The 16968-nt window shown below is 38.8% G+C and overlaps 1 protein-coding gene and 1 long non-coding RNA gene across 4 annotated transcripts in view; one reads left to right on the forward strand and one right to left on the reverse strand.

The window, feature by feature from the left end:
• The window catches only part of LOC309689602, a 395670-nt gene that overhangs the window by 82806 nt on the left and 295896 nt on the right, over positions 1–16968 (forward strand). The window lies entirely within an intron of this gene.
• The window catches only part of sipa1l1 (signal-induced proliferation-associated 1 like 1), a 95650-nt gene that overhangs the window by 32927 nt on the left and 45755 nt on the right, over positions 1–16968 (reverse strand). For all 3 annotated transcript variants that reach the window (XM_082506116.1, XM_082506115.1, XM_082506117.1), the window contains 2 exons: positions 2254–2379; positions 83–1599 (listed from right to left, as the gene is read on the reverse strand). In XM_082506116.1, the coding sequence (XP_082362242.1) occupies positions 83–1471 (1389 nt within the window). In that variant the 5' untranslated portion in view covers positions 1472–1599; positions 2254–2379. The remainder of the gene's footprint in view (positions 1–82; positions 1600–2253; positions 2380–16968) is intronic.

Consider the following 16968-nt stretch of genomic DNA (forward strand, 5'->3'; position numbering starts at 1 on the left):
GAGAAACCGTTTTATATATTAAAATGCATTGCAATATTTGCATATATCTAAGAAAATATAATGACTACTCAAGCAGACCTACCTGTTTAACAGGAGAAATGTTCCTTTCCCCCTCTCCACCAATCTCATTCCTGAAACAAGGGCAGCTGAGAACCAAATCATTGCTCTTATCATCGCCAGGGTCGGTACCGCCTCCTGTCCCCTCCTTGCTTAGCTCTTCTTGGGAGCCACAAGGTGACCCATACACTCCACTCTGATTAGACGAAAGAGAGGACGAGGCCGAAGCAGAGGCGGCAGCTGCAGCGGAGGCACCAGTAGTGGTGTTTTTGCGTTTGGCTCCAGATTGCCGACTTTGAATCGCCTCATTGAGGTCAAAGAGTAGAGACTGAACATCAAAATGGGCAAATCCCTTTTGGCATGCCCAGGGTTTGGGAGGTGGTCCACTCTCATCCCCTTTCCCACCATCTTCAGCATCCGAGCCAGCCCTTGATGTGTCACCCTCCACCTTCACACTGCGCAGCTTACGGAAGATCGACTCTCCACCTGTTTCTGACTTTGACCTTCTCTTCAAATGCTTCTCTCGTTCCTTTAGCCGACTGGCAGGACTACCTCTGGCTGGACCTAAAGGTCCATCTGGCAGATCCAGAGCAGCCTGTTTTATGGGAGCAACAGTAAGGAGTTCTGTTAGCCTTTCTGGAGCTGGGCTTCGCTGATCCGGGGCCTCAGCGGACTGGTATCCCTTTAGCATATCAAAGAAGCTCTCTCCTGACACACCATGCTTGTCTATAGATGAAGTGCTGCCATATTCCCGGTGCATGGGTGTCCACCCGGAGAACGACCAGCCCTCGTTTCCATCCCCGTCGAGCTCACTGATAGTTATATCACTGTTACTGCGTTGGCGGATGCGTCTCATGCCCTTGCGAGGGGAACCCAGATAGCCATCCGGTGACAGGAAGCGATTGTCCTTTCCCTTACTTTGCATCTTGCTCTTTAGTGTGTTGTGGATGTTGCGCAGCATGGATGAGTCCTGTGGGCTTATCAGGTGACCCAGCTTGGCTGACAGATTGCTATGGGCTGTGACGGCTGACACCCCCCCTCCTCCACTCCCGCCACTACCTCCTCCACCACCTCCTCCCCCTCTTTCAAGTCTTTCTCTATCTCCACTTCCTGACCCTGAAGAGCTAGTGGTGTTGGTAGAGCTGGGTGAGTCTGTTTCCACAGTGATGTGCCAAACACCCCCTCCTCCCCCATCTTTTCTTGGTGGCCAGTCAGCTACACGAGCCCGAACCCCCATCTTTGGGACACCAGGGTTGGTGCCCGTGGTTGAAGAAGAGGAGATGTGGGCGCTCTCACTGCGAGGTGGTGGTGCCCCTCCATTAGGCAGTCGCAGACGACGAGTGTAGAACTCATCGGTAGCCGACACCGAGCCCCCAACTGAGCGCTCTGTTTGAGAGCGCTTCAGACTGGTCATGACGGAGTCGGGAAATGGTGTTGGGAGATGGGAGGGAAAGGTAAGGATGGGGTGCTAATGAGATTAGATTCGGGTCAACATAACGGCCACTGAGTGAAGTGATTCAAGAGGCTAAGGGACATTTAGTGCTGTGGAAACAGAAAAGGAAAAGTAAACAGGAAAAATTCAATATTTTCTTTAGTAATATAATAGTTATTGTAGACCAATATTTAATAACTATAGTAGTATAGTTATCATAGTTGTTAAAGCTTAAGAACCAATGGAAAAATAGCTGAGTTTGAATTTTACAGGTCAAACACTGAGCCTTCAAAAGGTTTAATTAAAAATTGCAATATACATATTAAATTCAACACTTATCAATAGTTGCATCGCAATACTTGGGACATTAAGAGAAAGTTCACCAAAAAATCGAATTTATATTTTATACAAGGTGCATACAATGGAACTAAATGAGAATTGCCTTACAGCAGCATTGGATTTCTGAAAACATAACCCAAAAAAAAAAAAAAAAAAAAAATGGTCCCAAACAGAGAACTACATAAATTTAAAAAAAAAAAAAAAAAAAAAAAAAAAAAAAAATCATTGTAGGAACCCAGAGAGTCCATCTCTTTGGGGGGATTTTGGACACCATTACAGTCATGAAAAGCCTGTCATGTCTGGAGACGATATGCCCAATGGTCAGCTTACACGAAGACAATCTAGAAGGATAAATGGCGCTAATGATTTTAAGCATTAAAAAAAAAAAAAAAAAAAAGGGGGGGGGGGGGGGGGGTATTTTGTACCTCTACAGTAGTGAGTCTTGATGAAGAGAAATTAGTTGATGGCCAACTTTTATTGTTGAAGACTCTTACAAGCAGTCTGCTTAGGAATCAGGTGACAGGGGACTCTTTCTATCTGGAACTCGGCAACTGAGAAGAACAGTAGAGAGAGAAAACAGAAAGCAAAGACAGAAGGAAACCGAAGACAAGTCAGATTACAAGGCAAATTACATTCAGTGCTACATACTCTTTAGTATTACATTTCTTTCAGATACTCTACTGCAGTAGTAAAGAAATAGGAAACTATGGTATTTTTGTGAAATTTTGAGATCCTCATATACAGCATACAGAATATACTCTAGGGTTTAGAGTCTATCCATTTTTACTGCAGTGTCAAAGATTAGATCCCCTGTTATTTAATTAACAGCTACGTGAGAGCCTAGTAATTTTACACATCAAGCCCAGTCTGCTATCTAGTCATAGGGAGTATCTCACAGCCTGTAAAGTTGAGAATGAAGTCTCCTCAGGCTCTTTAGAGTACATTAACCAGCAAAACCCTTTTTCCAAAATTGGAGCTTCTTAGCTTAGACTTTTCAATGTGTTCTAAAACTAGCAGGGTATTCAACAGCAAAAGTCTTTAAAAAAAATGCTATATTTAAAAATATCTTTAAAATATTTTTTCCCCCTTTCTCTTTATGCAATTGTGGATGCCCAATATTAACATGACAAATATTAAAAACATTTTTAAAAAAAAGCTTAAGCTTCAGCCTGCTCTAAAGTAAACTCCTCTTACTTCAGACAGTTTTTTTCCTTCTCTTGTATACTCATTATGTTATAGATCAGCAGGATTAATATGGCCATGTCCACCGCAGAGCTCTGGCTCATTGATAGTGGCAGGCAATCAGGACAAAGTTAGGTAAAGTTAGATTGTTTGGCAAAATGAATGAACTTGGGTGCTGGACCAAGTTGCAGTGCAAGGCAAGTAAACAGTTTTTTTTTTTTAAATGTGGATCATGCAAAAGTACTCTACTAGACATTATTAGGTTAACAAAATATCTATTAGATAACTAGAGCCACTTAAGTACCTTAAGGATGGAGATTAAAGTAATACAGCAGGAAAAAAAAAAACCCTCACAGGATGCCACAGTAAGGATGGGCAGCTCATTTAGTCAGTCAAACACAATGTGGCAGTAATTGCTTTACAGCACTATTCACAAGTTTAACAAGGACCAGTATGTGCTCGTCTACTGGTGGGTCCATAATAATGCACCACTTCTCCCTTTCAGACCACATTCTGAATCACCATGGTGATACAGAGTTTTGTACGGTGCATGTTTTAGTAAGTGTGTGTGCGTGTGAGAGAAAGAAGAGTGGGTATTGATCGCTTCACACAGAACTCGCTGTGAGCAGTTTTCATGAAATTACCTTTTCTTGGTTTGTGGATTAACTGGGAAAACCACAACAATAGGTGTAACAGAGTTGTTGAGCGTTTTGAGTGTAATCTTTAATGTAAGTGGAACAAACACTGTGGATCGCTAACATGATTCATGGTTATGTCACAAATTTCTCCATGTCTTTAAAACGGAAACCATCTACGTGGTTCAGCTCCAAGTAGAAATTAAGATCTTTTTAATATCATCTGTAACCTAACTCTGATCTGAAAAAGATCTATGGTGCTTTGGTGTACTACAGAATCTGCTCAGTTTCCCAATGCTCACTGAACACCAAATTCTCTTTCATTTCACTTAAGCATATGTGTGTTTGAGCACAAGTATCTATTTCCCTTACACACATAATGAGGAGCCAAACACTAAGGGAACATTTTGGATTTCCTAAAGAGGCCTCTCTGTTTTCTGCAGATTGTTTTGGGACAAAAAAAAAAAAGAAGAAAAAAAACAATTCTCAATTGTCTTGTCTCCATTGGTGCATTAGTACAACTGTTTTCAAAGGGGTTACAATGATTTGCAAATCACCGCGTTTTACTTTTATTCATTTTTTCCAGAAACTCATTAGTAGAACAGATATACAATCATCTTGGGTGCTTTATAAACAGTTTCAAATGTCTCAAAAGAGAGCGAACTGTGAAACTGAAAGAACATGAATATAGATGAACCTCCTGCGAGCGATTTTCTTCTATGCCAGCAAAAGCTTGTCAAACTTTTTACTTCATTGGAAATATCAAAAATCAGTACGACGCTGGCATACTTTCAACCCACTGTAGACCAACATCAATTGGTTCAACTTTTTCCCCACTCGAGGCTCCTTTAATTAAACTCAAATGAACAGATATTCTCCCATTAACCAAAGCAGAAGAAGGGGCTGAGTAACTGTAAGACTGTTTCCCAATATTCAGACACATTTTGGTCCTATTACAGAATAAACTGGCCATTGCGGCTCTGTTTGCAGTACAGTAATCCCTGCAGTACTTCAATTGTCATTCCAAAATAGGAGATCTCTCGCTTCTGTTGTAGACTGTCTGACTGATAAAGGCCCTTGTGAATGAGGACACTGCTTGCACAATAACACCCAATCCTGAGGCTCATTACAAAAGTATGTGGATACAAGTTGATAACATTACTGACCTTGAAGCTAATCATAACAGGCTTCTTCTACCAAATAAGAACAAATTTCAATTTCTTCTTATCCAAATTAATGCAAACAAGAGAACAAGTGGATGTTCTAATCCACAAGCTGCTTAATTTGCACAAAATCCGCTGGGTTGATATTAGGCTAAAAATATTTTTTATAATTTTCTCATTTATATACAAATCTTGTTGACAACTGTTTTACATGTTCTGTTGTTACACAAAATCTGATTATGAATAGTTCTCCACCACACTCCTGCTTATTTTTGATCATTTCTGCAGAACATATCCTGGGTAAATAGTCCCATTATCCATTTGGCTGTGCAGAGGTAAAAACAAAGCACACATGCTGGTATTTTGAACATATTCAATCATTCAAATCAGCACTGTCACATCAGCTATCACCATCAAAAACAGCACATTTGTTTTTACCTCCCGTTCCACAAAGTCTGCTATGAACCAGTGTCGTCTCCAAGATACTACCACTCAAAAACTGTATCCCGAATAACTAGCTGCAGAGTGCCCTTCACTTATTCCACAGAGGATTGCGTAGTACTTTTAATAAAATAAATAAATAAATAAAAAAAATGAGTTGGATAGTACGTGGAGAAAAAAAAAAAACAGTGAAAGAGTTTCAGAACTGAGCAAACAGGAAGAGGATTAAACTGTATGCTTGGCTGGAAGACTGGCAATTCAAAATGAATGAATGTGGCGTTGCACGCATCTATGCAGCCACTGAGGACCAATTATACTGACAGATACTCAGTAACCTTTAGCAGTGTCTAAATGAGGTCGATTCCTGAGGTAAATGCGCAGCATCCTTGGCCCAGTGAATGTAATGTTGGCCCAGCTGGCAGGAAACTGTCAACAGAGGGACTTATTTACTTCTTACAAATGATAGTGGCTGGGACCCCAAGCACATTATCACACAGTGAAAGCGGATGTGTAATATCATATCAAGCACTTGATTGAAAAGATAAAAATCTAGAGATTTACACGAGAGCAAGTTCAATTCTCTACGGTGGGAATTTTGCACACAAAAAAACGAACCCAAAAATAAAATTGAAAAAAACAAAAACATGATTTTTAATTTGACTGTTGTGCATTTGCAGATGTCTTACAGCTTAGTCACTGTAAATTTCCATAGTAGGAATCATTACAATGGCTAGTACTTTGTTGTACATACAGACATATAAATGTGTCGAGACGTACTTGGAAAAATGTAAACTAACTGCAATACTGCAGATTTACTATGTATTATAATAAATCAGATATCATAGGGCGAGAGGCGGGGTACAACCTGGCCATTTTAGAATCACCAATAAACCTAACCCCACTAACTTAATTTCTTTGGACTGAGGAGAGAAGCCGGAGTACCCAGAGAGAACCCGTGCAGAAACGGGGAAAACACACAAAGTCCACACAGAAAAGCCCCAGTCAGATGATGGATTTGAACCCAGGACCTTCTTGCTGTGAGGCAATTTGTTAGCACTGTTAAACAATCATTACCATTTATAAAAGAAATAGTATAACTGGCATTAGCATTGTATAACTGACATCATTACCATTAAAAAAAAAAAAAAAAGCAGGGTTTGTTTTGGCTCAGAATGGCTGTGGGGATGACTATGTACAGAGGTACAATGAGCTAATAACATGGGTTTTTTTTAAAAAGACAAGAAATGATTATAATTCTGTAATTCTGGTGATTTTCCTTTTCCTCTGGCTCAAAACCTCTGAGGCAACAAAACCATGAACAGGGGCGTTGGCTGCTTGTTATCACTGGGTGCACCCTTTAAATATTCCTGTTCTGCTACAAGAAAACATTTCTGCTTTAAAGTAACATTCAGAATGTGGAAACCCCTTTGTTGTAACCCATTAATTTATCTTGAATTAAGCAGTCAATGTTTGGCGACTGGCAGTTACGGCCCTTTCCAAGTAAACGCTCCACATCATTCCAATAAAAGTTTCCATGAGGATTTCAACCTGGAGTTAGTGTAATTGTCTGAATAAGTAATCACTTAACAGCGACTTCAGTGTGACCTCATTACCAGTAAGAGATGATATGGTTTGTAATTCCCCCGAACATTTCCTGCAAAGAATTATGTAATGCTCTACCAATTATTGTGGGTACAAACGTCACGTCTAGAACAGATGGTTTGTTGCATTCACTCCCACACATATACACACTTCCTTTTATATGGTGAAGTGGCTGATGAGTGTAGTTTTCTGTCATTCAATAAAAATAAACCAACATGAAACTTCTCATTGAAGTAATACTGCAACTTGAGTTTTGTAATTGGAACACGTCAGCTATGTGTGACATCAGATGAAAACCATTAGACACATTTGTCATTTTTTCAGCGGTGCATGTTAAAAAAAATGGTAATGATCACCACAGCTGATGTGTTCTAACTATAGGATGTAAGTTAAAGTGTTACTACGAGTGTCTACACTCAGTGGTAACTTCGCTTCTTACACTCTTAAACTGCTTGTTTTACACAAATATCTAATCAGCCAATCACATGGCACTAACCCAGTGCATTTAGGAACAGTTCGAACCAAGCATCAGAATGAGGAAGAAAGGCGATTTAAATAACTTGAATGTCGCATGGCTGTTTGTGCCTGTCTTTGTTGGTCTGAGTATTTCAGACACTCCCCACACAGCCATCTCCTAGGTCTCTCGCCAGAGAATGGCCTAAAAAAGAGAAAATGTGAGATGAAGTTCTGAGTCAAAATGCTTTGTTGATGCCAGAGAAGAATGGCTGACTGCTTCTGTCACTTTATGACTACTGCACCCATCTTCTGATGGCTGCTTCCAGGAGGATAACGCATCACGTCACAAAGCTCAGATCATCTCAAACTGCTTTCTTGAATGTGACATTGAACAGCTGTACGATGCCGTCATATGATTATGGACTCAAATGTCTCCAGCCCCTTTCTGAATCTATGCCCTGAAGAAATAAGGCAGTTCTTAGAGGGGGGCCTACCTGGTAACAGCAAGATGTACCTAACAAAGTGGCAAATCAGTGTAGATGTTAATATTTAACTGGGTTAGTTAGTATAGTAAAATAATGTATTAGCAAAAACACTGATGAAGAATAAATAAAACTATGGAGTATTAAATATTATTATTATTTTTTAATGTTTCTGCCAGTCTAAAGTTGCCATTAAGCAGTCCAGGTGTGCCAGTGACTGTCACTGTGAGACTATTAATATGCTTCAGTGCACAGTGAGTCATGCACCTGAATATTACAGAGCAGATGAGTTCTCACTGACTGATGGAGGCTAGTTCTGCACCATGAAAAGAGACCGTTAAAGAGGCGGCACATAAAGTTTAGGAATAAGTGCATTGAGTGTGAATGGTATGGTATGTGTGTGCATGTGAGCAGATCAGGTGCAGAGAAACGCTACGATTTGTTTCTTCAATCCATTCAATTAGTATTTTCAGAAAGGTACAAAGAAAATTAATAGTCTCCATTCTTTAATCAACCTGTATTGTGTAGAAGAAAATGGATAGTTTTCCCAAACCTGTGTTTAGCAAAGATACTCTAAGTACCTTCCAATCAGAGACCAGACAGAAGTGTGGAGGCAGAAGATTTAAGAAAACCATAAAAGAAAAATAGGAGAAGAAAAAAGAAGCATAACTCTCTAACTGTGATGTTTTTCTGTTAGTAGATATTTGACAATTGCACACCTGTTTCCCCAGACAGACATCATTACTACACCAACTGGTGAGTCAGGTCAAGTCACGTCATGTTTTTCGTCCTGACAACGCATACTACGTTATGTCTCAATGGTTTTCACAGGCTCAAAGCAGAAACAGTTTCTAAGCCAAAGCTTCAAGCTGCAGGCTTCTGGACTTGCAGTATATAATGGGGAAAACCTACTGAGGGTAAATTCAAAGAGATATTGCTTCCTGGATGGCTCGTGGTGCAATGCAAGCCTAATGTGAGCAGTGCCAATTACAAATAACAGAAAGAGAGGAACACTGACTTAATCTTTGACAGCATGTCCTTTTGTACACCAGGTGCCAAAACACTGGTGGCATCAGTGTGACCACTGAGGCAAGTTGGTTGCCTCAACCAACTGGGGTCCAGATTATGATGCAGACATTTAGTTTGCATTTCCATGTCTCTTTCTCTGTCTGTCTCATAAGTTAAACAAACAAAGCAAACAGAGAGATAATGAGCGCTGTTGCATCACATTCTTGTTTTCTCACCCATGTCATCTTTCCCAGGCTCAGCAGCATTACATACTCCAACTTTCATTTGGTTTAAACCTTCTGCCAATGTGGCCCGACAGTTTCAAATATTTTGAAACTTCCTGAAGACTTCAGCAGTTCAAAAGTATATAAAGAGACATTTTAAAAAGTAGCACTGATGGTTTTAAGTGTTCTCAGAAATCACAAACATGTCAACAATAAGAGTTCTGCATAAATGATGTCCCCTAAACAACGAAATGTGTGCTTGTCACACAGTAACAGTCATGAGCTACAGCACTTTTGAATACTATAGAGCTGTTTGAAAGGTAAACAGCTTTTCATCTCAGCTTGTCTGAGCATAGATGAGGAAATGCTAGGCCAAGACACAGAGAAGATAAGGAGAAAAAAATAAATAATAAAATCAAACATTCTCTTTGAAAGCTGCCAGGCAGCAGGCAGTCCAAAGTGTTGGAGTTTCTGCTCAGAGCCTTTCAAACTGAAATTGTAATTGTGTGGAAAGATGAACGTGGTTTGCAGATTTTTTTCTTTCCTCCCTCTGCAGAGCTTGGTGGTGAGCTTGGGGTCTCCTCTCTTGCTCACTAAAATGTAAGAGGGGACTTTTGAGAGCTCTGAAGGTATTCTTATAGTTTATTCTACAGCGCTTCCACTTCCCCAGCTACCACAGAATAACAGTGGAAGGCGGAGAGCAGCATTGAGATTTGAGTGATGAGAGAGGGTCTGTGTGTGTATGTTAGCAATAGTTACAGCAATGGGCAGTCACTTTAATGCTGGAATATATGCATTCTGCTCAGGTACTAGGTATCTATGAGCTTTATTTTTTAACACAGATAAAAATGACTTTGGTAGATAGCACAGGTGTTAAGGCACCAGTATACCTGCCTCTGGCGACTGCGCCACCATTTCATTGAACAGATTTACTCAATTTCATTCAATTTTGCACTCAGTTCTTATGAGGCCATTGGAGTAATGGTGTCCTTAGCAAAGCCACACCTCCTGCACTGTGTGTTGTAATCTTCACTTTACTGTTCTAAAGTTTTGGCCATGCGTGCATGTTAGTGCATGCAAGTTGCTCCCTGTGAAACTGCTGCCTCTCCCCAAATTTACAATGAGACTTGGGAATTTTCACACCTATAGCTTGTTTGCTCTGGCCTGAATTAGATGGTGAGTTTGTTTTTACAACACAGAAATGTCCAAGCAAAGCAAAATGTGCAAGGAAAAAAACATGCGAACAGTAAATACAGAAGGAATCTCCTGTTTTTCTGGTGCATGTGTGAGAAACAATGTTAGTAAGGCCATGGTTCATTCTCCGCCTGGATACTACTACTATTATTTAGGTTTCTGTAGTTTGCATGGATCCAAGAATACAAAGCATAGCCACAAGGTCCTTTATACCTTTTAGAGCTTCTATCAGCTGTTGGTAAAAGAAAGAGAAGACAAAGTTATCACAGAATTTTACAGCTTCCCCCCCAATTCTCTGGATTTCATGACTTTACCGTTTTTAAAACTACTCTCACCTTCAGTTGTTTACCCGATTTCCATGTACTTGTGTTTACTCATTATAGCCGGCTGCGTGTGAACAGCATTAATCATCATTAAGGGCTCTCCTTGTGGCGTAGCTCAACTTACTCACCAACCTCTGCCTTTCTGTCATCAGCAGAGAAAGAACCAAGCGAATCACTAATGTATTTTCACAGTTACATTATGGCGGGTGGATACATTAACAGAAAGGTCTGACATACTGGGTTGCCTGGGTGAAAATTCTATCTTATTGTACAAAAGTCACTGGAAGAATAACAACGTATCTGGTGGAAACTCAGAGAATGTTGCACATCATCACAGATCAGAGATTCAGATTGTTTTTATCTATTATGCTGGTACTTGAGTGTGTTATTTACTGGCTCTGAATGCCATACATCAAAAAGATTCACAGTAGATTTACAGTATTGGTTAATACAATGTGGTTTTCAAGTACCACATGTAGCACACTGTATAATTAAGCTTTTAACAGATTAATTAGGAGAGAGCAACACCTTAACTACTTAGGTTACTTAGGAGAAACTGACTTAAGTGCCACTTATGCTTTGATCAGATAGTAAACTGTCTACATCCTACTAGCTTCCTAGTGCAAATAACCTTGTAATGCCCAATTGTGCCATTTACCCAGGCTTCACCATCATCTATGCCAAAAACAATATTTCACTTGAGAATTCCTCAGAAGCAGAATACTGCATGTGAGAAAGAATAAGTTAAGACCGCATCCTGACCAGATTCTCTAAACACTGTCCTGAGGTCATTAACATGCCTTGAAAGCAACACTCAGAGCTTTCCTACATCCCCTGCATGAAAGCATGTGTATACATGTTTGTATTTGTCCCACAACTAAACATCAGAAACCAACTATGCTCTTGGACAGTCAGGAATTTTGGTGAGGTACCAAATGGGGGTTTTAGCACAAAGACAAGTCAGGTAAGTCACCAACTCTATATCAGAATCAGAATCAGAATACTTTATTCATCCCGAGGGAAATTAGGGGTTACAGCAGGCAGCACGCTAATGGCGCATGCGCACTCATGACCATAACTGCTGATTATAGCTACATTTATTGAAGCATAGTATCCATTTTTAGTTTATGAAATGATCTGAAATAGTAGGAATATTCAAAGATATTTCTCAAATAAGGCAACAGAGTCAATGCCTTTAGCGAATGTGGACCACTTGTGCTTACGAGCAAAGTCAGCCTCCAGAGGTCCATTCTAAGCCAAGAAATACCCTGCCGCCGTGTGCACTTTAAATCACACAGGACAGCATCTGGGTCATGCAAGTTATGATGAATCAGGTCCATTAAGCCAATTGCCCTCATGAAATGCTGGTCTATTATTCATGCAAGCAGAGATGATTTTTCTGAGGATAAAGGGTGGTTAGTTAGTAGCAAGCTACAGTGACTTTTCTTTTAGGTGTATCAACTTGACTCGTACTTTAACTCCTCTCTTGTCTTTGACTTATGAGCATTTTTTACTTTTCATATGTGGTCATTCATACATGACTGAAGTTAGACTCAAGTTAGACTTACTTAAAACAGCATCCTTCAATGTGAGTTTAAATAATATTACAGCAAACCCAGCAAAGATAGCTCGACATTTGCACTGAAAGTACATTTTATTGGTAAGATCTGTCGCAACATGCAATACAGGTATTAGGTATTGTTATAGTAATAACATTATTATCATTGAATAAATATTAATGTAACAACAAGCTGTAGATTACACATTTATGCTCTGCCTAACTTTGTTTGCATCCAGCTGATTGTTGTGTTCATGATGTTCCAAAAGCAAGAGAGAAGTTCTTTACATTTTTAATTTTTATTTATCAGCTGATATTTGAAAATTATTTACATACGTCAGCTGATAATATCAGCCCTAATAATATCGGTCGAGCTGTAATAAACTACTCAAATTTTATTTCCAACTTCCCAACAATCCATGAGACAGATGTAAAAAAATGCATGCATGCATACATGCATTCATGCATACATTTATTAAATTCCACCTGTATAAGTATAATGTAATTAGTGTTGGAAAGCTTAATCATAGACAAAAACCTGCTAGGGGGTGATACCTGTGGATGCAAAAAGACCTGCGATCCCATAGCCTATAAAGCTTTGTGGCTTAATCCTGCTGAGTTTGTGGGCTCACTCACACATTTAGCGTCACACTGAATACAAAACAAATTCGATTTTATAATAGAGTGTGGTTTTAAAGCCAGACCTGCCGCCTTCTCATTACATGTGGTTTCAAAATAGTAAGATGGTGATGACAAAAATCCTGCAGCCACCTCAAAGTAGCTACAACCATCTTTTATACTGTCTGTGTGCTTGATCGGTTTTCACAGACGGTCATGTTTTATATACTGATTTTACAAAAATTTGTGTTGCTAAATCAAAATAGTTGAGTTGTTTTCATTTGATGTGTGATATGTCGAGCCACAGTATCTACTATTACTTCAAAAGTAATTATTAAAGAAAAAAAAAAATCTCTTCATTGCATTGCCTGAAAATCAGTTATTTCTGTCACTTTATCCTGCAAAATGCATACTGTCACACCTTGTTCAGTCTAGTGTGTCTACATAAAGATAATAAATAAGTAAAACACTGAAGAAGGCACACGCAGACAGACTTCAGGTCCTATCTGAGAGGTTCCAATCCATTTACCATAGCCCTACAGTGCCTAAAATAAGCAACTAAATCTACCGAAGGCATTACGATTGATGGCAACTGTACACGCAATAGCTGCAAGATCTGAGAGTGCTTTGAATACTAGCAAAACTACATATTTGAACATGAACTTGAAATTAAATAAAGTTAGTTAATCTACATAAATCAAGGAGTGAAGTAGCTTGCACTGATAAACATTTACCACATTCAGTAACTCTGGCATTAATGCACAAAATGTCGTCATCATCATAATACAAACTGTTCGGCTGCTTAGCGTTTAAGATGTCGTTTTCTGCACTGCAACTTGTCTCAGCCATTCTAACTTCAGTAGTGAGGGTGGCATAGATAAATATGCACCCATTAATAGAGTTTAATTTGGCTTTATGTGAGCAATCCAGCTCGTTTTGATGTTGTTGACAGCAAAAGTCCATTTAAAGACACGTTTAAAGAAACCAGGCAAATAGATCAGTCTGCAGTGCACAGACAGCAGCAATGAAGCTGCCTGGTCTTCTGCAACTGCCACCTCCACACCACCGCCAACAGCCCACTAATCTGTGCCAATCAGATGACGCTAAACAACCATTTGTTGTTGAATTGGGCACCAGTACACGCCCCCTCCTCATTTCAACAGCCACTGCAGACCCTAGCAAAATGCTGGCGATGTAGCAAATGCAGGCACAGCAGTGAGGGTGACAGAAATAGCAGAGTGGTGAATAATAGAGAAAAAGAACTGTGGTGTAATTAACATGGTGGCTGGGGGCTGATAGAGGGGCCGTACAGAGATAAAGAAAGGCACTGAAGAGAGGGTGCTGTGAAAGAGGATGTAGGAGAGATATGAAGAGAAAAGATGAGAAATTAAAAGAATAAAAAGAGTGAAGAGAAAAGTTCTGGAAGACAAAAGCAGAGAAGCAACTTGTAAGAAACAGGGTAGGTTAGAGAGGAAAACAAACTAGGTCTCTGTCATCTAATCTAAAAAAGTAAATAAAAACACTGGTAACTGGCAGAACTGTCATATTCAAATTATGTGGCTTGATTGAGCAACAATCCCACAAAATCAACAACTATAAAAATATAAAGCGCTTTCATGCGTAGTTCCAAAGAAAATCCCAGCTGCTGCTTAACAAGACAATCCAACGTATCAGAGAACTGTGGTACACAATAGCTGTGAAACTGAGGGAGACAGAAAAGGACAGAAACGGAAATGTAGATAATTACACGTTTCTCAGCAGCAAGTACAACTCAACATGGTCTCGCTTGCTCTGGTTCAATTCTGCAAAGCAAGAGGATCGTTTAACTGGTGACAAGTCATGCATTTGGATATGAAACAAGCCTACTGAGTAAATTAGGACGTCTTGTTTTCCACTGCCTCACAGCACAGGTGACTTATTTAAAAAACAGAGAGAGAGCCATGGATTGCAGCCATCAGAAACGAGCTGCAGATTTCCAAAATGGCGCAGCTCTGCGTGGGCAACAGTGAGCTAGAACAGCACTGCAGTAAGAGAGGAGTGAGTAGGACTGAGAACGAAAGCAGCTCGCTCACCAGTACTTGTTATATGTAGTAAACATGTAAGCCGAAAGAGGAGGATAGAGAGAAACGCAGATAGCAGTTCTGTACATTCAAATGCTGTTGTTTTCTGTTGTTTTCATTCAAATTCCATTGTTTTGATTCAAATTCTGTTCTGTTCATGTTAATTCCGTTGTTTTCATTCTAATTCTGTTGTTTTCATTCTAATTCTGTTGTTTTCATTCTAATTCTGTTGTTTTCATTCTAATTCTGTTGTTTTCATTCTAATTCTGTTGTTTTCATTCTAATTCTGTTGTTTTCATTCAAATTCTGTTCTGTTCTAATTCCGTTGTTTTCATTCAAATTCTATTCATTTCATTCTAATTCCCTTCTTTTTATTCAAATTCTGTTGTTTTCATTCTAATTCTGTTCTGTACATTCTAATTCCGTTGTTTTCATTCAAATTCCATTGTTTTCATTCAAATTCTGTTCTGTTCATTCAAATTCCGTCGTTTTCATGTTAATTCCATTGTTTTCATTCAAATTCTGTTCTGATTCCGTTGTTTTCATTCAAATTCTATTCATTTCATTCTAATTCTACTCTTTTTATTCAAATTCTGTTGTTTTCATTCTAATTCCGTTGTTTTCATTCAAATTCCGTTGTTTTCATTCTAATTCCGTTGTTTTCATTCTAATTCCGTTGTTTTCATTCTAATTCCGTTGTTTTCATTCAAATGCTTTTGTTTTCATTCAAATTCCGTTGTTTTCATTCTAATTCAGTTCTTTTTATTGCAATTCCGTTGTTTTCATTCTAATTCCGTTGTTTTTATTCAAATTCTGTTGTTTTTATTCAAATTCTGTTGTTTTTATTCAAATTCTGTTGTTTTTATTCAAATTCTGTTGTTTTCATTCTAATTCTGTTGTTTTCATTCTAATTAAAATGGGGGAAATTTGACAAACAACCTAGTGTTGGTGAAAAACAGCATTTTGAAAATTAAGACAGTCAAAGCACATGCAGTGTAAAACTCACAATGGGAGAGCCAACAGCAGTGGTTAATGAAATTTAAATGGAAAATTGCACTGGAAGACAACCAATTAACAGGAAAGAGAGGCTACACATGATATCTTTGTTGTAATAACTTGACATCAGTAAGAATTTATTAGCTTGCTGTAACAATAGCGGGAAGCTTTTAGTCTTACTGCATGAAAATCAGAGAGCATGCAACATCCAAGCTACGAGTTACAAAAACTGGTGGAGGAATAGCCTAGAACGACTTCAGATAGGGTTATCATGTTTTCCTTCTTGAGATTTATCTTTTTAAGAGAAATTATATACATTTTCAACAAAGCCTACGTATAGACATAAGCATACACTTTTCCAAAACACCATATAATACCACAAACATCAGCTTCTCCATGGACACAGTCATACTCTTTCTTACAAGCAGTTTTTCATACACAATCAAAATTTAAGTATAATTTGAGTAATAGTATAAGTGCAGAGGACAAAGTCGGACTAATATAGTCTAAGCTTGTACAAATTACATTTGGCACCCAATATGATCTGTATAATCAAAGCCTTTTGATTCATTTGTTCAGCAAAGTAGAAATGTGTGTTTGTACTCTACATAACAAATTTAATACTACATACCGTTGCTAAATGCTTACAAGTAACCAGTGATGGGAAACCCAAATATTATTCTTTTTTTCTATTCATAAAGCTACTTTCAGCTGTTCCATTATTCACAAGGTTCTGTTATTCACAGCACTTTTTGATTTGGCTGTTTTTATGTCGGATGCCATTCCTGATAAATGAAAGGAATTTGTGTCTCCTCCAGATATTCAACCGTGGATCTTTTGCTTGTTAAGTGAATACCTAACCCACTACACCAAGGAGTAACTAAAGTTTTTACATTTATGTATTCACTTATTATAAAGACAAAATAAAAGAGATTATAACTATGGTAGCACAACTTCTTAATTGTCACTGCACACTTTGAAAAGTTCCTTTTAGATGTAGTTCTCGTTTGTGAGATTTTTAGACTAGTCAAGAATGATCAGTCCTACAAAGTTTTAAAAAGAAAAAGAAAAAAGGATTGTACGGATAGCTGCTTCTGCCTTGTAATGAGATGGGGATAATGCAGAGTGCAATGAATATACAGTAAGGAAACCCTACTCCTTCCTGTTGCTTTCAGACCCAGGGCTATGCCAGCTTGTG

This window comes from Aulonocara stuartgranti (genome assembly GCF_965226115.1).
Source record: "Aulonocara stuartgranti genome assembly, chromosome: 15".
NCBI classification, from domain to species: domain Eukaryota; kingdom Metazoa; phylum Chordata; class Actinopteri; order Cichliformes; family Cichlidae; genus Aulonocara; species Aulonocara stuartgranti.